This window comes from Bombus terrestris, chromosome 1 (assembly GCF_910591885.1).
Source record: "Bombus terrestris chromosome 1, iyBomTerr1.2, whole genome shotgun sequence".
Classification (NCBI taxonomy): Eukaryota; Metazoa; Arthropoda; class Insecta; order Hymenoptera; family Apidae; genus Bombus; species Bombus terrestris.
In genome coordinates this window covers 2,613,375-2,635,385 of record NC_063269.1, presented here as the reverse complement: position 1 = coordinate 2,635,385, position 22,011 = coordinate 2,613,375, and the positions used below count along the sequence as shown (strand labels likewise).

Sequence of the window (22,011 nt, the reverse complement as noted above, 5' to 3'; positions counted from 1 at the left end):
TATACGTTGGAAATATTAATAAAATGGATTTTGAAGAATAAGAGACATTTAATTTGCAGAAATATTTATTAAGTGTTTATTATATCTCATATATAATGTTTGTAATCATACAAATGTTAATGATAATAATATAACAATATGTTTCGTATAATATTCGAAAAAATAACAGACGTTACAAAATATTATTTTCTCATTTACAAAAAAATGCACTGTGTAATTTTAAATCGGCATTAAACAAAAACCAAAAATTAATAAAGACGAAATGAAAACAATTTCTATTTCATTATATCCGAAAAGCCAACACTACCTATAAAATAATAGGGTAAAAATTAATTTGTAATTAATAATACGGTTTTATTATGATTCTTTATGTTTTTCTAGTACAGATACGAATCTTCCTAGAATATTTTGAAACATCATTCATTATTGATTAATAATTTTAGAAATTTTGATTGTAATGGTAAAAGTAAAGAGGTTGTACAATTAATGATGTATAAGTATTTTGCTTGAATGTCTAATATAGTTTTTATTAGATAACACGAAACAAAATATTGAACAGATATATATATTTAAAGTTATGAAAAAATGCGAAGATCAATGTGGTTGTAGAACAGGATTATAATTATCATTGCATAATTATGCAAGAAGTAGATTTATAACATATGACACAGCAGTGATAGAATATATGCATATGTTTATATAGTGCCTTACCCTACAATCGAAATGATCCAAACATTAAAGCCTAATATCAAACCTGTTTTCCTTCTTGGATACATTGTTTCTACACGATTGTAAAGTACAGTCTCATAGACGATAATAGAATGTACAATAATGAAATGTTAAAATTTTTCTCTAGATATTGAATATACAAAAAAAAAATATTTCAAATTGAAATCTTCGATTCTTTTCTTAATTTTGTGTAAATTTCTTTTGTTTTTCTTCTTTTTTGACAATCTGAAGAACTTCAATTTTTTACGCCAAAGCACTATATTCACTTGTCAATGTTAATGCCTAGCTATAATGTATGTACTTAAGAAGATACAGATATAAAAGAATTTTTTATATAAAAGGGAATATTTTTTTGCCTAAAATCTTTGTAATTTTTTTTTCTTGTCAAGAATGCAAATGTACATTAATACTACGTGTTTTATCACATGTTAGTTGAATATAGATTTTCTTATCAAAAAATTGTTTCTGAATATTTTCTATTATTTGAATATGTTTATTGTATGGAGCATAAAGTGTATCTTTTCTTTTTTTTTTTTTAATATATGAACACAATTAAAAAGTTTGGAACATTTCAAATGTTGAGCATCATATATATTAATAAAAGAATATGTCCGAATGCAACATTGCTTAACTCTACGTATACATTATAATATCTATATAGAATTTTTATACCTTTCATAACAACAAAATGACTCTTCTGAATAAGTTTTAACAAATTGAACACAAGAATCACCTACAATACAGCAAATTTCATGCATATATTAAACAATGCTAAATGTTGAACATGAAAGTTGCAAAATTTATACTACATATTTGATTAAAATTCCTTAACACAGTCTGCTCAATAATATTTATGCTGTACCTGGTTATATCTTTAGAAATTTATCTAAGGGCACTAAATGTATCTAGCAACAATATTCAAATTTGTGTCATCAAATAGATTTATATTATGTAATGGATAATAACACCTATCCTATCCGATTTAAATTTTTCACATTTCCGCCAATTTTGTGTTTTAGAATATTAACGAAAAGTTCATAAAATGATTTAACTATATAAATTAATAATGTACTAATAAAATACACTGCATACTGCATTTTACATACAATGTTAATTCACTCTTAAAAGTAATTCTCACATTAAAATTGCATAAATAAAGTGAAAGTTACCTTTATAGAATAACACTATGTTACAACATAAACTGAACAAAATTGCATACTTTAAATATGTATGATATTAAAACGTTCGCGTATGTGTGAAAGGTTCAAAAACCAAACACTAGTAGTGTTTAAATATAAAAATTAAAGAATATTATTTTGTTACATCTATAAATATAGTAATATGTACATTTACACAAATATATCTGAATGAAACAATTGTAGGTAAACAGCAAGATGCAAAAATAGTAAACTATTGTAACACTCAAAATACTGTACGAAGTAATAATTAGGAGGCTTATTTATTTGATTTGGTTTTTGAGTCCTTCATACATAGATAATTCCCAAATAAGAATCAAACATATATTTATGTTGTTAACAAAGCAAGAGCATAAATTACTATGACATTATCAATTGTCTACAATATACAAGAATTGAATTGAATGTACACATTTGCATTAGTATGATAGAATTAAAGTTTTAACTGTGATAAGCTATAGATCTACTAACATCAATGATGTATATTCTTAAATGCTAAGTTTTAGTAGCTTTACTTAAAAGCAATAAGCTCAATATATTTTCATGAAGAGCATGATTAAAACAAATCATCATTTTTGTAAGTATACGTTAATTATGAAATTCATGCACTTGTTAATAATCTTCTAACATAAATGATTATTAATAGAATCTCTACTGGAGGCAGTATGTATTATATAACAGGTATGATGTGCCTTTAAAGCGAAAATATACTAAATTTCTTTGCACCACAGACCTGCAAATTCAGAAGCGACATTGTTTCTCTCTATTAACGCAATATAATAATATACAGTAAAAGTTGATTTGAACTTGTCAAACGTCATTCTCAAATCAGTGTTACTAGAATTTCAAAGCTTACATGGTTTGTCAATATTGTTATAGAGTATTACTATTTTAACAAGTTGATAGATCATATTTTCTAAATTCTCTATTTTTTCTTTGCTATAACAATACTGAAAAATAAGGAGAACTTTGAAGCTCCAGTTATTGTGAATACACTACATATATACACATGACAGAAAAGAATTTCCTTTGAAACTCTATCTCTATTACATGACAGAATTTCAAATATGAAATGTTATTTAATGAACTGAGATCGCCTGTACAAGGCATTAAAATTTATTACATATAATTTAAAGAAGAATTGTATTCAATTTAAGAAATTCACTTAAAATCAATACTGCTTCCTCTCGAAATACCTACGATCTATCTCCTACTAAATCCTTTTTTCGAGGATTAATCAGAAAAAGTGCCACAAGTGATATGACATTTATCTTTTTTACGTCTTACACACCAATGACTTAATTCATTCTAATTAAATTCTGACTAATCTAATATTTTACAAGCAACCTTGCATCCGGAATTAAACATCTATCATTCAATTAATTATTTATGTATAACATGTAATAATGCAACATTTCTCATCATAAAAAATCGTAAGCCTTAGTCGTAATTCGAACAAGGTCATTTGTAATTACAGAATGGATAATTCTCGTCACTGAAATGTTAATAAACCTGTTCCTAATACAAAGACGTTCATATTGAAATGTAAATAATAGTCTTAATAATAACAATATATTTTTAGAATTGTTATAAATGTCATGTAGTTTTACATCAAAACATAAAATTTTTAAATTGGTAAAAAAATGTTGTAATCTTATTTATAAAAAGGAACAGATTTCTTAACTACTTTCATAAGGAGGGATTCTTTATACTTTAAGAGCAGCTTTGGGAGACCAATGATGGAACCGGGTAGGTCCTGTAGGGTAGGATGGTGGATGAATCCATTTGTTTCCTCTGTGACCCATAAAAGGAGGTGGAGATGGACCACCCAAAAAATGAGGAGGCATAATATTATACCATGGTTGACTTATTGGATGAGGACCATAGCCCATACTGAAGGAGTGACCAAACCAGGAACGGTTTCTATTTAGGTGCAATCTTGGGCTGTTTAGATTGCGTTTCCTACCTGTACCATTATTGCTATGCTGTTGATTTTGATTAGCAGAGCTTAGTGGTTTTGATTTTTGTTGCTGATCTGTATTACTAGTCAAAGGGGATTTCTGTAAGACATAAAAATATATTATTTCTTATTTAATTTTTTTAATTACTTTTCTTATCTCTTATTATTAAGAGAAAAAAAATATATAGACATGTACATAGCAACATATATTAACCTGTATCTTAGTCGGCCCCTCAGATTGTTTATTTTCCTTTTCTAATCCTTCATTTCCTTGAAAAATTGGTACAGTATTTTCCTTATCGTCAAATGATGCCAATGTACAATATGACCCTTTGCTCTCTCCAAATCGGCAGCAAACTTCATTGGGATCAACCCAAAGCGTTAATTCTACTGGTAATGATAAATCTTCATATTTTACTCCAGCAGCATTGGCAGCACTCTCTAAAGTTGCATCCCTCCGATTATGACCATTTACACGAATACAACGATAACCTTGGCCTTTGAATGGCTTGTCAGGAAACCAATGATTTTTAAAACGTTCCGTCAACAATTCCACCAAACGTCGTTTAAAACATTCCAATTGATCAGGACTAAATTTTTCGTTTTTTTCTATCAGCTGTACTAAGAATAGTACTGCTGCAGTAATCTCGTTGCGCATGTTGTCTTTGTCGTGTACCAAGTTTATAATTTGCAGATGAAATTCTCCTTTGATGCTGCGATACAATATTCTTGAAAACTAAAGTATCATTTGCTGAAGCTGATGTGGAGCACATAGAGCCCTTCTGCACCGCAGCAATGCCTAAATTTTGTATGATCTATGATGTTTTTCTCTTATTTTTGTTTGGAAAACAGCTTTTGCTAAGCTATTTTACTGTTACTTTCACATGCGCAGTTTATTCCAATTATCTTTTATTATTCCTACCTGAAATTACATAAAAGATTATTAGTAACAAATCATTCAAAAGTTCAATGTTTTATAAGTTTATATCCACTAATATTCTATAAAACTAAGCTCACATATGTGTCTATAAGAATCTTGTTTGTTTGTTTTTCTAATGGCCAAATGGGAAAAAACATTTAAACAAGTAAATTTTGATTATATTAAGTACACATGACTTGTTGCATTATATTATAGATATGTATATAGACACACAAAACAACTGATTTCGTTTCACAGTAGAACTACACAACAATATGTTATGAGTATTAATTAGGTTATGAACCATAATAATTCAGGTTAGGAAAATCATTTAAAGAAACAATATTGACGAATTACACCGCAATCACGACGATTAATAATCAGAAACAAGGCAAACGGCACCATTGTAAGGTATATCAAATTTGAAAAAACGATTGTTTCGAAATAATGAGCACAACGAATTATGCCAGCTCATTCTTGTCGTACCAGGTCGTGCCGTGAGCGATTGTTCCTGAAATACCACAACTCACAGACTTGGTGATTATTTATTTATCATAATATTTCACTGCTGCCGCGTATACTTTCGTTTGATATACATAAAGATTTAGTATTAATATTAAATTGACCTCTTACAATTCAGTGATGAAAATTCCGTGTTTCTGGTGAAACTACTACGTCTTCTCTCTCTTTAAATAAACGTACTCGACCCAACACGTGTTACGTTGCATCAATGTCCATGAAGTATGCAAAAAAATATAGACCTTCGATAGTTGCTCCTATTTGTAATATTACAGATATAGAAAAATAATTTTAAAAACATCAGATTATAATTTACATTCTTAACATGAGATCCTAAGACAGGATTCTATATGTTTTGAAAGAAATTTAATTTATATAAAAAGTGATTTATCTTCATTAATTCGTGTATAGATTTGGGATTGTTAATTTCAGTTCTTAAAGATTTTTTATACAGAAACTAGAAACCTAAACGAAATTTATTAAAGTTTTAGACGTTTTAAGCTTTTATTATTAATAGTGACTGTAAAAAGTGACAAAAATGTTAGTCAAATGAAAAAATTTTAAAACATTCTTAAGTCTATCAAAATTCAATTCGTAGCTTACTTCTCAACTCAGCCTACCAGGATAAGTGTTGAAAGTAATCTTTAACGCCTTCACACACTATTCATAGTAAAATTTTGTATTTATACATGTGTTGCCTTCAAGATGGCCAGTATAGATAGAAGTTTTCCAAACATTTTAATAACAGGTAAATTTAATAACCACTGTTTTTTTAAAACAAGTAAATACAATAGCTGTTTCTGAATTTATTCATTCAGAAATTAAATAAAATGAAATAACAAACTCTTCGTATTTAGGTACACCTGGGGTAGGAAAAAGTTTACTGTCTCGTACTTTATGTCAGAAAACTGGATTAACTTCCATTAATGTTAGCGATTTTGCTATTGAAAAAGGCTGCGTGGAATTTTATGATGCAGTATATGAGTGCCCTATCTTAGACGAGGAAAAGGTAATTTATAAAAGAAATTTTAATTATATATTTATGAATACTATTTTTTTCATTCGCAGTTATTGGATGAAATGGAAGACCTTATTTGTAAAGGTGGAGTGGTAGTTGATTATCATGGGTGCGACTTTTTCCCTAAAGAATGGTTTGACATTGTTTTTGTGTTAAGGACGGACAATACTATTTTGTATGATCGCTTAACGGACAGAGGCTATACAGGAAAGAAGTTGGAAGATAATATACAGTGTGAAATATTTCAAATTATTCTTGAACAGGCAAGAACAACTTTTGAGGAAGAAATAGTTTATGAACTGACAAGTGATAACAGAAATCAATTAAGGAGCAATGTAAATAGCATATTTCAATGGATCCAGCAATGGAAATTGGATAATCAAGAAGAATAATTTAACTCATAAGTCTTGTTATTTATTTTTCATACAATAGTGCCTTTATTTTACTATTTTAACATATAATGCTGTACAAAGTTACAGAATAATATTGTTTAGTACAAAAACAATAAACAGATGAAAATAATGTAATGTTGTCCATATATCAATAAATAAAGATTTAAACATAGAATAAAATGTTTATATCTATAAACAATAAATACATTACAACATACTTTTCACATTAACATTTATACATAAATACATTTATATATAAATTAATATACATTTATACATAAAAATTAATGTATATGTTATATTACAAATGTTTTGTATGGTACTAAAAATTATGCTCATTCTATTATACCTAGATCGTGCTTTAATTTTCTTAATTTAGTATTTATACTATCATAATATTTCATTCGTATAAGAAGAAATTCTGCTTTTTTGATATTTTCTTGTCGAAATGCATCTGCTATTTCCCTATATGAAAAATGTGTTCATTAGTTAGTTTGAAAATAATGGATTCATTTTTCAGTGAAAAAAATATTACTTTGTTAAATTATTTAGCATAGTTTCATTCTCTTGTACTAGCTTTTTTATTTTCTCTATGTCATCTCCAACATCTTCTATTTCTTCATTTTTCTCCATGATTTCTATTAAAAATTCTGCGTTCACATTGTCTGTTTCTTCCGATATTGTTATGTCATTTAATTTTAACATGTATAATCCTCTTTTTAGTGGATGTATTAATGTGCTATAAGCATTATTTACTAGTGACGATAGGGTTTCAGAAAATTGCTTTTCTTTCTGTAAAAAAAAGAACATATTTTGAGATAAACATATTAGTATGGCTATTATAATCAGTACTGCACTTACCTCAGATTTGGTACCAAATTTATCAGGATGTAGCAATTTTTGGAGCTCCTTATACTTTTTTTGAATTTCTGTAACTTTAACATCATAACTTTTCGGGACTCCTATTATATCGAAATAAGTTAAATTTTCAGGTGGTTCTTGTAATACTTTACATTTGGAGCAAAACAAGTCAGATTTATATACAAAATTGCAGTTCCAACATTTTGACAGACTATTACTTGAATACTGTGATACGTTTGTTAAAATTAAAGGAGAGATGTAATTTTTATCTACATAATACAAATGTAAATTTTGTTGCTGTTGTTTAAGATTTAGATACAAGACGTTATACTTTTTTATAAGATTAAAAAAAGATTTTCTGAAGTACATAATTTCGGCATAAGGTTATCATAACTTTATTATGTCTTGATATCAAAATAAACACTTATAAATACGTAATTTTTAATCGATGACAAAAGATTAACAATTAACAACATTAAATATTTGTTAATTGTATAAACTATAAATGATTTGATATTATAAGAGAAATCTATTTAGTAGGATGTAAAATATCACGTCAGGTTATATAGTTCGTGGTTCGAACTAGTACCAACGAGGAGGTAGTGTTCCAAATAAACTTTCAATTATAAATTAAAAGTAAACATATTATGGGAACATGCCGACTTACGAAATGCCATTATTAATACGAATAGCAAACAAGGTATCATATTAATTCGTAATACGTTTTACAAGATATATTTAATATATTTCTTAACCTCAAAATAAATTTTTTACGTTATGATTAACAATTAAAATAATAAATTATATTTGTAGACACAATATGCATCTGTCTTAAAGAATGTGGCAAATTCTATATTTGAGACAGGTGGATTTATTAGAAAAATTGAAAATTGGGGTGATAAGCAACTTCCATGCATAACATCTGCTCATGGTAAAACTAATACACACGCTAGGTAGGTATTTACAATTATTTTCTTTTGTACATTTAAATAATATGTCTTAATCAGATAATTCTTATTATATTCAGACATTTCATGATTTGTTTTGATATGCCACCATCTCAAGTTAGTAAACTTGAAGATGATTGTGGAAGAAATATAAGTATTATTAGAGCAAGTGTATATAAACAAAATATTCCACCTCAGAATATACAATGCACATTGGAAGAAGAAATGTTACCTCCACCTTATAGGTAAGTAATTTTAAACTTTAGATAGCGTCTTTATATATTTTATCTGTAATAACTGTTTCATATATATTTTTTATTTAACAGACCCAGTGTGTTAAAACTTTTGGAACAAGCCAAGAAACATAAGCGGTACAGATCTCAATTCAAGTACAATTCTGGTCTTGATTATTATCCTTTCTTGCGATGAATGAATTACTTGATCACCATACAATATACCATGTATAGTATAAGAATAAAATACGTAGAAGTTACAAATTTGTGGAGTCATGTAAATAAAAATATTGGCAAAGCCAAATAAAATGAAAATAATTTAGTAAATGTAAAGGTCACCTAGTTATGTTTTTTTGTAGGTCATTTATTAACTCATATTATCAATACATTATGAAAAATTATTTTTATAATCATCAAAAATATTTGTACAAAATACTTAATATAATTATATATCATTTATCATTATACAATAACTATAATAGTTATCGTTTCACGCGTAACATGAATTTTTTAAAGTATAATTTGGTTACACTGTAACTCGTAAGGGATTCGACAGTAACAGTAGCAGAGTTGTCAGCTGTTTATACCGATAGCTCTGTTTTATAATCTATTTGTAATATTTAACAAATATGTATAATCAGCTGGTTGTGTCCCGTTGCAGAATATATTCTTCTCTTTTATATTTGCAAATAAATCGCTTTTTCATTAAAGAATGAATTTTTTAATAGTTTTTAAATACATTAATAATATATGTTCGATGTATTATCGTTCAAAGTATACTTCTCAATTTTCACAGATTGAGCATAGATGTGTATGTGCAACATTGAGATTGCTCATATCTTTGAAAAGGAAAGTACACAAATTTTATAATATTGTACTTGACTATCTCCTAAATTAAATGCATAGAAAGTCATCTGGCACGCGCGAAGATGCGTTTTGTGCACCATTTAGAATTGGACCACGATAATAAACATTGTTGTACAAGGAAATTTTGTCCGTAAGTCTAATGTATCATAAAGATAAAATAAGAGACGCGAATGTAATTGGAATTTCTTCGAACAACATTTAGTTTTAGACGAACAGCTTTACATATGTCTGGTATTCCCGAAATTAATACCACTTTGATTAGCACCCTTATTGCTGCCGTATTGCAGACTAATCACACCCTGTCCAGCCCTTAATTGTTCTTCGGTAAAGTTACGTACATTTTTATCCGCTTCTTTTGGTCCGATGCTTGGTTTACCATAGTTACCCGCCTAAAAACATAAATTTTAAGTTAGAACACCAATACAAAATTATTCGTTAATAAAAAATTTTCGTAAGTTAATTATGATTAAATGATTAATACCATATTCAAAGAACTGTTTAAACTTTACATAAGGTTGTTTTAACGTTTCCATAATATTGCTTCACCAATTAGTTTCAATGATGTCGATGTGAAGACGAAACGTTGAAACACTTTCAGAAGGATATAACTAATCTTGAATTTATAATAAGCTAGAGCTTTCGAAGAAGAAAAAGATGTTACATGTACATATACCTTTCTACCGAGGGACTGCAAGCAAATTACGACCGAATTGAGATTTTGTCTTTCCCACAGATCGACAGTTTGGAAGGTTTCTTGGGCTGGAACACCTAGCATTCTCGCAGCTTCGAGGAATGCATTGATATTTTCCATACACTTGAAGGCCAAACTAGTCTTGTTAATTTTCTTCACCGATCCCTCTTTAATATCGTTCACCAGTCTGAAAAATGAAGAACGATAATTAATTATGAAAAAATCGGAGCAACAACGATCAATATTGTTTAACAAAGTGTAACTACTTGCAAAGAAGAACTCCGTCTCTCAATGTTTCATAGAAATTATCCATATCCCCGTCGGTGTTTATATTCTCACCGGTGATCGTTTTGATCCATTCCAAACATTCCTGCGCCAGTTCCTTGCTATATTTGCTGTTGATCTGTAACAGAAATGCATTTACGATCAGTCTCAGTTTTCTTTAGGAATCCAACAATAACAAAAGTTACGAGATTATCGAAAAGGTAAGATTGATAAAAAAAAAAAAACAAAAACAGAAATCAAAATTTCTGTCCATCTATCGTCGTACAAAATTCTGATTCAAAGAAAACGTTCTTTATTTTATTAGACGTCTTAACTTATGTTTTATTATGTCAGGGATTTCACGAGATTTTCGTCGATCTTTCGAACCCGAAGGGGCACGAGCCACTAGCGACTGCTTGTTATTAATTATGCGATGTGCCAGTGATCCAAGTAACACATCCTGTAGGGTCTGCGACATGAGCGTGGCCGGAGTCACTGACCCAACTTGTTTAAACACTTTGCTCGTTGTTTCTTCGAGGTGCCTCGCAAATCTTCCCCGTGAACGAAAGCATCGTTTCGCAGAAAGTTTCTGCGTTGTTTAAAAAAGGTTAAAGATGTAGTATGTATTCTCATTTACTTTTCCATTGTCAAGACGATTTCCAGAGTAACATTTTTTTTTTTTTTTTTTTTTTGCTTTCTACGTTTCTAAAGAGTACGTAGAACAAACGACGAAATGCTTACCGATCTATCGGTATAGAAGAGAAACTTTAATCAATTTAGGAAGACAAAAATCTCTGCTCTAATTCCAAAATAAGAATCAGAAATTCCTTCGGTCCCTTTCAAGTACCAAACTCGTTTCTCAACTCAAGATTTTACAAAAGACGTTACGAACGACCACGGCAACAGCATACGACGAGATTCGTATATCCTGAAGTCCGTGGAGAACGCGTAATGGGCGCACAGTTATTCACGTAAAGGCTACCTAAAAAGGAGAGGTTCGTAAGCATGGACCGTCGCATTCATCCCGATGCAGTATGTATATTCCGTTAGGCATACGGTGTCTTGATCGTGATGTATTTCACGTGTCTGCGTCGTAAAACGACCAGTCTTGTGATCCTGTGCATGCAATTAGAATAATATACTATCGATTTGGCGTCTGGTATCCTTGTTCTAAGCGTGGTAGTAATCAGAATTTTGCAATATTCGGAGCATCCTTGCAAATATCTCTTCGTCCGGTATTTTCATTTTTCAGATTCTTCGTATTTTCGAATACGTTAAATTGATATATCGGAGTTCGTAAGTTTCGAATAGTAAATTTTATTAAATCAGCTATAAGATGGAACGAATCGAGCAACCAGGAGGCCAAGCGTATTAATTATAAATTATAATGTGAATCTATCAGAATTCTTGTTACAGACATATAAACCAGGAAGTTCATAAACAATACCTCGTTCAAAGAAGCTTCACGATAGAGGTATTCACTTTCTCCGAACGCATCATTCAGCGGTCCGTTGAAATTGCATCCTAATCACGGAAGAAGAATATGCACGAGCAATTACAATATGCAATTAATAAGAATAATAGCGATTGTTAAGTTCGAAGTGTTGGAACTTTCACGCAAGTGTAGGTCTTGCTTCCTCTAGCTTGCTCCTGTTATTTCGCCATTTCATGGAACATTCTGTTGTTACGACTCGCCTTAGTCTATAAGACGTCAAAAGAAAATATTTTTGTATACAAGCAAACTTTTTTCCCTGTTAAAAGCTATCTTGTTTCAAGCAAAAAAACATCCTTTGCTATATTATCACTCGTATTTATGTAAGTGTTTCTAGTTTCTCGTATCTCTGTTTGAAATAGATGCTTTGAACGTTGTTATCATAAAATCACATAGCATTATCGTTATCATACGATCACAAAGTCTCGAGTATCCATAATAGCAGAAAGCACGTATTACATTAATGGAAGGAAGATTACGAGCGAAGCTCAGATTAATTTTCTTCGATTGACATTTATTTTATTTGATATAAATCCTTCGATTCTTATAAATATTATATTTGTGATTTTTATGCGTATAGAATACTTTTAGGAAATGATAACAGGTAATCTCTGTAGTCACAAGTGTTCTTCTACACCCGGTTTCCCATAGCCAACGATAACGTTCGATTCGTCCTCAACGACATCCACTATCTCCGTGATATAAGCCCGTGTATGATGTAGAACACGATGCGAATACTATATTTAGATATTGAGTAAGCGCACGATAATTTCATTAACGAGGAAAGAATGACGAGGAGCGTTGAAAAATGCTCGCGGTTTTGGGGCAACCGAGTGGAACGAAGCAAACACCGTTCCGAGCGACGTGTCTCGCTTATGAAAGTACCTTTCAGATTACTTAATACGGGATTATAACATTGGCGAGTCTTCTATTGTAAGGTTGTAGCTCTGCAAGATCATTTGCATAAACTCGCGGACACGTCAGCGGTCGCTTTGCAATTTTTGCTTGTGTAATTAGTCGCCGTGTTTGATCTTTCATTTTCAGTAATATCTATTATTATACTTATTACGAATGCGAATAAGAATGATCATTCGCCTTTCAACTTTTACCGAAACTAATTTTAATTATTGCGTTGTCGGTTTCCATTGCTCGGACAAGCTGAGAACGTTTTTCTTTTTAATTGTAATTATCGTGGTCTTATTTCGCGTTTTCACCTCGTTGAAAAGAATTGTTGATCGCAATGAAAAAATATGAGAACCAAACGCGATATTCCAGGGGAACGATTATTTTCTATTTTGTTTCTTTCGTGATCGAGAAACGAATGTAAAAATAACAGTCGCACGATAGACACACGTTAATTTATCTAGCCTCGACCAAAGAATAACGCTTATCGTTGCGTTAAATTTCACGAAGGCAACGTACACAGGTCTTACAAAAGCTACCGAGGCAAAACGAAATGTTTAGGGACAGGGTGTGACGTCTACCTATATAGATTCTGCTGCATACCAGGCGATCTCGAAGCTGGATCTTCTCGAGCAGGCTGCTCAAGTTTGAAGGGCGTGGTGGAGCCTATTGTGTCGAAGATTATGTGGGGCTGCAACAGGCGAACCCTCGTTTATATCATTTTTCTTGCTTCTTCCGACGAGCGATGCTTCTGCTATAAAAAGTACGCTCGAACGCTATAATTGACTGGAGTTGTTTATAAAAACTGTATGTTTTTGGTAAGAAAAATAGAAGAATCCTTATGTTCACGGCAGATTCTACCAAGAAATAGGCATATTTGTCGAAATTGTCTATCGCGCACAAATAACGTGACGTAAGAAACGACGTGTCGATATTAGATTATTTTACGTGATCATTGCACCTTGCCCGATTAGATATCGCATACTTGTCCAATTTTTAAACAACGCCGTACATTTTTGTTTACCGTCGCGGTTTCCATTTATTTTTGGACAGAAAGATATTTAGAAATTGGTCTTATCTTTTGTCATTGGAATGTAAGAGTTACTATTCCCTGTGCAAAGATATTACAGGTTTATTTCATTTCGATTAGTATGAAATCGATAATCTGTAATCTGTGCATCTGACATCAGCTCGTGTTACCTTCTTATCGTCAAAATCCGAAAGAAACGCAATTTGTCGCAGTCACGCAGATCGTTCTGCAAAGGAACTTAGCTTGTATAGAAGATGGTTGCAAGCGCAAGTGTGAGCCGGTTGCCGGGGCAAGTGTTTGCAGTTAAAGGATTGCCTCGTGTCTCTCTGATACTTGCGACAACGACGCTTTTAACGGCGCTCTAGCTCGTTCACGGTCATGAAAATTGGGTCAGAGGCCTGGCCATCAATGAATCGCTGGACAAATTGAAGGAATTGCTCTTCTCGAAGAGTATGCTACCAGCGAAATCATTTTCCTCGTTACACCAAGTCCACTTAGATTAATTTATTGGTCATAGAATTAACGTTGTTAACTAACTTATGATCGGAGATGAAGCCTACGATTGCTCCGCTGATTGATGGAATAGCAACGTGTTTCGCTCGAAAGTGTCTCTGAATTTCTTGCAAATACATCAAAATATTACTGGTTATAATTTATTAATAATTTGATTCGTTTCAATTTTAACGTTATTAATGTTACTAATTATATAGAATTATTGGCTTGGTCAATATTTTATATTGTACACGTCGTTTAAGTTTGATTTATTTCTACAGATTAAAAAATTCCTATCAATAAATCACTTACAATTCCTCTTTGTCAGAGATAAGACGATTAAGTAGCAATTGCTACGAATCAAGCTGTATTCGCTGTATACGACGCAGCAATATTTCAACCACATAAGGTTTAGTTATCGATTAGACGATAAGGGGCAGTTAGATCGATCAGCGGAACGATTTTTAGAAAACCATCCACTAATATCTGAATAAATATTAAATTGATATGGAACTGTGATATCGAGGCATGAATCCTGCGAATTTTACAATTTCTCAGAGATGGAATTCGCTGTACAAGCAATGACGTAATGCTTCTGTATAATTTTACGCAATTCAAACTCAATTTTTTATTCTCTCTTCACTTGGCAGAATAAAACGGCCAGAACGAGCTCGGTACTACAAGATTTGTTATGTTCAGAACGCGTGATCTAAAATTCCTTTCCATGAATCGAAGAAAAAAAAAACAGATGGAATTGCATCGATTACGTCGATTCACCTTGATCACGAACGCAAGGAGAACAGCATTAAAAGTGTCTCTCGTTCGACCAGTTTCCATATCGGTGCAAAAGATTTGCTCCTGAAACGATTGGTTGTCTAACGATCTATCTTAGGAAGTAGATTATCTTAAAAACGACCTTCATCATAAATCTATAATTAATCTACTTTCTAATAAATATTCTGAAATATGACGCAGTTGCGATTATTTGTCTTTCAATAATTAATCCGATTATTACTCATATATGTTCTTCCGATAACCAATCTCATTATCTCTTTCATCTTTATCTTTCACTCAATTTCTACTCATTCAAATTATTTTTATAACCTGCTTGATTACGTTCTAGCGATGAAGAAGACACTTGATAATTTCTAAAGTACATAGATAAGTATTATCTACTTTGCTGTCACCTTGATCGGCTTTTTCCACACTTTGCGCGGACAACTTTTCAGAAAAATGTTACTTACGATTACATTACACACAATGAATGTATAAAATTGTCGACGAGCTTAGTAACGAAAAATAAAAATAAAAAAAAGAGAAAAACGTAATCTAGGTTAAAAAAAATCGTTGACCTACTTTAAGAGGAGTCACGATTGCGTAATTTCACGTTTCATACACGACACAGTTCCATACAGATACATAAGCGTGTTCAAACGTGAGTCTCCTCCAAGGTTGCCTGCCTTGTCGGCCATATAAGGACCTCTAAACGAGATGAAGCCCGAGCAGGTAAGACACCGTCGCCACGTCGATAACCATCTTGTGCTCGCACGTGAAACTTTGCAAGTTGAACGACATACTTTGTAAATATACGTCAAAAAGTTATACAATCGTCGTGAAACATTGCTTTCATACAGCTCATCACTTTTTCAGCTATTTAGACCGAACATCTGCTGACTGGGTCACACGGAACTCCATTAACTTCATTTTATTGAACAAATTGTCGCTTGTTTGTGTTACCGATGCCAGGATTTCGATTTGCTTGGCTTCTGATTAATTTCAATTATATTCTACGACTTGTACGCTCTACTATATTACTCTACGAGTCCAGATATCACTGCAAATATTCTTTACATCTTGTATTTTGCATTCGTCTTTTCTTTATTTTTTACAAGTTCCATCGATCGTTCGTCGCTATTTATGCGATCTCTGCTAACGAGCGCACGAGATTTCGTCCTGATGGAAACTGATTGCATACGAAGTGGAGAAGTTCACGGTTGTTCCTCGACCGTGAAATTCCCTGTAGCACTCGTGGGAATTGGAGACTGTTAATTTAAAAGAACGCAAGGTCACGAGGGGAGATCGTGTCGAGGTTGCTGAGGTCTTTGCAACTCGGTCATTTTTCGCGGCCCGTGAACTGTTAATTAATTCTTCAGCAACTTTGAGTCCGTTCGGGTAATTTCTCCTTCGCACGTGAAGATACGTAATATGAACATAATTTCTGTATTAATCTTTCGTTCAGTTCCCTCGAGCACGAAGCTGAAATTCACCGGTATACGTAATTGCGGACAATTTCGTAAGATGTTCCATCATCTTGACGAACGATCGGTAATTAAAGCTGTTTCAACTTGATAAGTGTCAAAGATATGACGTAAAAAAGAAGCTATGCTTCTTCTGAGTCACTCGTAAGCAAGAGAAAGTTCACTGCAACCTATGCACTTATACTTTATCACGATACTTTGCATCCGAGGAACTTCATGCTCGGACTTCATGATTACGGATCTCGAGGTTAATTCCTTTTAAATAGCCCTTTACTCGAATCGCTACCATATGGCGATCAAATATCAGATAGCTTCGAGTACGCCACTTAAAATAATTAGACTATCGAACTTGACAGATTTATTCCCCCGTTAAATTTGATATATATCTGTTTAACTAAACCTAAACTTAATCTTGTAAATAACTATATATTTAATAAACTTGTATAGAAATTATCGTTCGTGTATATATATATATATACATTTACGTGAAAATTAAAGATTCAAAACTAGGCATAATACGCAAAAACGTAACACTTCGACAATGGAGTGCTCGTTATAATTTTTTATCACAAGGTAAAACGAATTTCTATGTAAGTTCTATTCCTTTAACTGTGTTCATAAAAATAATTGCATAAAAATTCGCAGTCTAATCGTGAATTTAGAAATTTCAAAGGACACTGTCATACTAACCTCCATGTCCAAGTTTATGAACAGTCACGCGTTGATGATGTTCGATGACACGTCGAATTAAGACTAGCTTTCTATACGTTTTATCGAGATTTCTTCAAGTCAAGTATCTTTCGACGTATCTCGATGAATCAGAGTCGACATGGAGGGAATGTTCGTAGCGTGTTGTCGTAAAAAGAAGAAGCAGAATGCAGACATAGGATATTCTACGGACTCGTATCTTGACTCGCTGAACAGAATTTGTATTGCACTGCACGATGTCCTTCGCCTCTATTGCCATGCTCGGCCTCGCGCGTCAGCTAATGATTTGTGCGTACAAATTTACGTAGCCAACGCGTTCTTGGTATTTCGCGATTTTAGATCGCAACTGCGAGTAACATCCGCAGGAATCTCGTTGGAACGACTTTCACATAGATACGCGATATTACTAAAAAATATTACGCGAATTCTACGAATTTATTCGAGAAGAGGAATTCTACGACCTTGATGCTAGAACCAACGTAAGAGCATCAATCACCAACATCAGAATGGACAATTTGTAATTTTCTTTTTTATTAATTTGTAATCAGAAATTTTGCGCTATATATTTTTAAAGATTTTCTTTGGATTAATCGATGAGAGAAACCTGCTGTAATAATCCTAAATTGAATTCTACACGTAAAAATGTTCAAAGATGCGATTATTTTTGAAACTTTTATTCTCCAGATTTAAATTTCATTTTTATAGTCACTGATGACTACTGCGTGTATAATTTTACTCATCCATGAAAGGAAATATTTTCCAAGATCTCCAACGCGTCTAGTATGTCAATTTACTCGCAGCTGTTAGCTACGAGGCGAAGATTCGCGCTTGGAGATTCGAACGACGGAAGAGGAAAGGTCAGCAGCGGACAACAGGAATATTGCTGGAAGGAGCCTGAAGGAATTTGCATCGTAAATTCTCGTATCGATTGTTATATAAACGTAGTAAGGAAACTCGAATGGTAAGCAAGGAACGAGCGTTTCTCGAATGTTCGCCTTCGGCCATTCGTTCCTAAAATGGAAACCACTTTATAGTATTTCCGGTGGCTAATACAGATATCTTGTGCACAGGGATGAAGCACGCCTATTTTTAGAACCGTAGTATAATGCTGCACATTCATCGTGCTTGGTTCACGGAAACACGTGGCTATAATTGTTATCTCTATTTTGTAACGAAACATCAGTCCCGTATGGTATACCGTGGGGAACGATACAGAAGGCAGGAATTGAAATAACAGTTCTTAAAAATATCGTGCCATAAACCACAAGGGAGGAGCGTGTTTCAACTACAACATACGTGTAATTAGCGTGTTTGGAATTAAAAGCAGTCATGGTTTCGTGAGTGCTACAAATATCAGTGAAAACAAATGCTCTACGAAAACGTGGGCGTGGTATATCGCGTGGTATATGCCATAGTAACTAGATTGTGGATACTCGTACTAATGATCGCTGCATGTTAAATATAAAACGTATTAATATCGATATTAATGTTATTAAAAAAGATAAATATTAATACAAATATACAATGTAACGAAATATTGGACTTTAAAATGGTGCATGAATAACAAAAAATATTAGCGGGAAATAATTGCTAGAATAAGGTATAATTCTACTCTATTTCACATTTAACAGTCCCATTACCTATTATCTGTAAGAATTATTGTTTTTTTATAAAACTACTAAGCAATTTGTTTCCGAAGGAAAACATTGCACCGACTGACCCAGTAATTATGAAAAATAACTACGGTTCGTGGGGTGAACCTTGTACCGATAGCAACACTATCGTTGACCTCTCGTCATTCTATACGTTTGTCAATTTCTTCTAATATCGTAAGTGTAGTTATTACAATTTTCGATGGTGAAAATTCGCGAAGCCACGGCTCCATAGTTTTTCCATTTTTAGAACGCAGCGAGATCTTATTCGCTTTCTCTGATAATTGAATAAATAGCGCAATAACAGCGAAAAAGGAACAGGACCAGTAAACGAACGATCGCATTCCAATAACGATAAGCGTATCTTTATAATGAACATGCGTTTCTTCACGAGTGTTATAATAAGCGTCCTTCGGACTAGTTATTCGCCGATTGTTTCACGAGACAAAAAAAGAAACGAGTTCGGAGCCGGTGCACAACGAGCCCTTTGTATTTCACCCCATTTTTCTCTCCCGTTTGATCGAGACGATGAATATCGCGTTTCTTTTTCTCATATTCTTCTTTTGTTTTTTATATGGAACGTAGTTACTTTCCATTGTACGAGTACAACACGAGGATGACACAGTTCCGCTCCACTTTTTTGCTTGTAAGTTAATTAGGAAACTGAGGTTGCTTCTTTTCTGTCAGTTGAGTACCGGTGTTCTTTATTTAAAGACGACGAGTTTTTATTCCATCTGTGGTTTATTTTCAAATTGATCGCCTTTGAATTTTAGCAATCGACAGACCGAGAATCAAAATGGCGAGAGTCAAGATTTTAGAATTTAGTCAGATATTTCAATTTTCAGAAGTCTCGTCTTTCAACCGCGATACGATTTCACGACTGTAGAAAATACGACGAATTTGTTATAATAGGAAAGGCAGAATGCCAGCAGCGAAGTTGATTCTCAGCCCTTCGATCGCCAATGGCGAACAATAATCACGAAAAGAATATTTTATATATTTATATATCATTTATTATATATTACAGACGTGGCAATTTGATAAAACTTGTATTTCTTTCACGCAGTCGATATTTTTTCTGGAACGAAATATACTAAGATAGATATCCTCGAAAAACACGAAAGTTATCGTCTCTGTATCACTAAAATATTTATAGTAAAAGCAACGGTTATGAAAACTTTATGAATGAACTCGCGTAACCCATTACGCGCAGTACTACGGTTTAACGTTATGAAAGAGTAACGTACAAATGGATCCCAGAATAGATGGTGACTCCACTGTTCACGTGGTAACCTGGAAATATTAGGAAGGCAAAAGGTGAGTCGAGGCAAAGGAATAAGTGTACCATGGCCGGTGAGTTTCGTTTCGAGGGACGCTCCCTTCTTTGGCAACTGGGACTCATTTTAATTCGCCGGACGAAAGAAAGGATCGGCAGCTGTTGCTCGAACAGACGATTCCCTCCGAGGCGAATTCGATGGAAACGCGCCAGCACTTGAGGTGTAACGAAAGGAAACAACCTTCGACCGTATCGAAATCATAAGATATACTTGACTTATCTACGTTTACGTGACGGCTTGTCATTTCCGTTCCGGATGAAATTGCAGTTCCCTTCAAACTGCAGCGAATTCGTTCACCTGCCTTTTTTGCTTCCAACCAAGAGAATTTGATTTTTATGCTCGAAGAGAATCAACTATACTTTCATAGAAAGCTACTTTCGTCCGGAGTATATCGCGTATATTACGATCATATACGACAAATTTATTTCGCACGTAGATTTTCTATATTTCTGCTAGCTGGCATCGCGCGCGCGAACATCTGCATCTGACGATACGTCTGCACGCAGTACAATGACAGTTCTATTCTGGAGAATTTGTTTGAAATACGCGTTGACTTCTTATCGAGGAGGAATTTGATGAACAAACGAAGAGCTTATTTATACACGGAACGAAATTCTGATTATGAAACGATGGAACGCGAGCGATTTAATCGATTCGTGTTCAAAAAGAAAAAACATTTTCAAATGGTAAAATCACGTCACGATCTTCCTGTGGACAGTTACGTTCCTTCACTCTCCGCATTCTAATTACACTTGGGATTACTCCGCGATAAGCGTCATGGAATATCTCTGACACGAGCGTCGTAATCTATATACACAACTGGCTGACACGTACGTACATATAGGACTAAGATAAACGTGTGAATTATTCCAACGTTCCTAAGCATTCAATAAAGCATCGCAACATTCACCAAGTGCAAATTCCGTCTCTAATTCTTGATTAAACAAGAGTCAATTAATCAAGACAAAACAAAACGCTATTAATACTACAGCTTACTGTTAATCCTCTCTTCTCATTAATAAAATAATAATTATCTTTAGAAAACGATAACTAAATTTCATATATAAACCCCTTAAAAATTATGTCAACGATTTTTTTAAAAATCCTTTCTTCAGATATCGATAATCAATATCGCAATACAACCACTTCTCTATCACGAGAGAAATAATTCATCTATCGTACAGAGCACAGGTGCAACGAACGTACGACGTGTTGCGCGTGCGTGGCCACCCTCAGTAGGTCGAATTCCTCGAGGGATGGTCTCTCTCAGTAGGTCACGAAACACCAGATGAAAGAAATACGTGTTTTAAGGGAAAAAATTAATTTCATTCTTTACCTTTCTTTGCGCTTCTGCCGCGAATCCAGACTTGGTAGCCCTGTTGTTAGCCATTTTGTTCACCCTCGATCCGTTTCACTCAAAGGAAATGCACAAACAGAACGACGCCGATATTAACTACGAACCGTAACACGAAGTTCACCGTCCGATGATTGCGGCACGACTGACGCGCCTCGGAACCGTGTGCCGATCGGCAAGAGCAAGAGT

At 33.1% G+C, this 22,011-nt stretch overlaps 5 protein-coding genes and 1 long non-coding RNA gene across 10 annotated transcripts; 3 read left to right on the top strand and 3 right to left on the bottom strand.

Moving 5' to 3' along the window:
* Positions 1–500: 500 nt before the first annotated feature.
* LOC100647130 (maternal B9.15 protein) lies at positions 501–5,569 on the bottom strand. Of its 4 annotated transcripts, none has more exons than XM_003392931.4 (3): positions 5,438–5,569; positions 4,100–4,807; positions 501–3,985 (listed from the first exon to the last, which is right to left on the bottom strand). In XM_003392931.4, exons 2-3 carry the CDS (start codon positions 4,541–4,543, stop codon positions 3,632–3,634), a joined length of 798 nt encoding a protein of 265 aa, XP_003392979.1. In that variant the 5' UTR covers positions 4,544–4,807; positions 5,438–5,569; the 3' UTR covers positions 501–3,631. The 4 variants fall into 4 exon arrangements, with proteins under 4 accessions (XP_003392979.1, XP_012175961.1, XP_012175965.1 ...); XM_012320571.3 differs by having other exon boundaries at positions 5,431–5,546; XM_012320575.3 differs by lacking the exon at positions 5,438–5,569 and adding an exon at positions 5,291–5,424.
* A 352-nt stretch (positions 5,570–5,921) lies between these two features.
* On the top strand, positions 5,922–6,908 carry LOC100647008 (adenylate kinase isoenzyme 6). The gene is made up of 3 exons (XM_003392930.4): positions 5,922–6,071; positions 6,181–6,332; positions 6,392–6,908. The coding sequence occupies exons 1-3, from the start codon at positions 6,029–6,031 to the stop codon at positions 6,731–6,733; spliced, it is 537 nt and encodes a 178-aa protein (XP_003392978.1). The 5' UTR covers positions 5,922–6,028; the 3' UTR covers positions 6,734–6,908.
* Positions 6,896–7,969, bottom strand: LOC100646890 (iron-sulfur cluster co-chaperone protein HscB). The gene is made up of 3 exons (XM_003392929.3): positions 7,595–7,969; positions 7,269–7,525; positions 6,896–7,198 (listed from the first exon to the last, which is right to left on the bottom strand). The coding sequence occupies exons 1-3, from the start codon at positions 7,961–7,963 to the stop codon at positions 7,069–7,071; spliced, it is 756 nt and encodes a 251-aa protein (XP_003392977.1). The 5' UTR covers positions 7,964–7,969; the 3' UTR covers positions 6,896–7,068.
* Positions 7,970–8,152: 183 nt separating this feature from the next.
* On the top strand, positions 8,153–9,107 carry LOC100646767 (probable 28S ribosomal protein S6, mitochondrial). The gene is made up of 4 exons (XM_012320545.3): positions 8,153–8,294; positions 8,408–8,547; positions 8,622–8,786; positions 8,868–9,107. The coding sequence occupies exons 1-4, from the start codon at positions 8,250–8,252 to the stop codon at positions 8,968–8,970; spliced, it is 453 nt and encodes a 150-aa protein (XP_012175935.1). The 5' UTR covers positions 8,153–8,249; the 3' UTR covers positions 8,971–9,107.
* Positions 9,108–9,117: 10 nt separating this feature from the next.
* On the bottom strand, positions 9,118–22,011 carry LOC100642913 (myophilin). Of its 2 annotated transcripts, none has more exons than XM_003393137.4 (4): positions 21,805–22,011; positions 10,599–10,735; positions 10,315–10,519; positions 9,118–10,030 (listed from the first exon to the last, which is right to left on the bottom strand). In XM_003393137.4, the coding sequence occupies exons 1-4, from the start codon at positions 21,856–21,858 to the stop codon at positions 9,860–9,862; spliced, it is 567 nt and encodes a 188-aa protein (XP_003393185.1). In that variant the 5' UTR covers positions 21,859–22,011; the 3' UTR covers positions 9,118–9,859. The 2 variants fall into 2 exon arrangements, with proteins under 2 accessions (XP_003393185.1, XP_003393184.1); XM_003393136.4 differs by lacking the exon at positions 21,805–22,011 and adding an exon at positions 17,462–17,598.
* On the top strand, positions 17,731–21,470 carry LOC105667131. Its single transcript, XR_001099753.3, has 3 exons — positions 17,731–17,996; positions 18,185–18,440; positions 18,550–21,470. It is a non-coding gene; the product is annotated as an uncharacterized LOC105667131 (long non-coding RNA).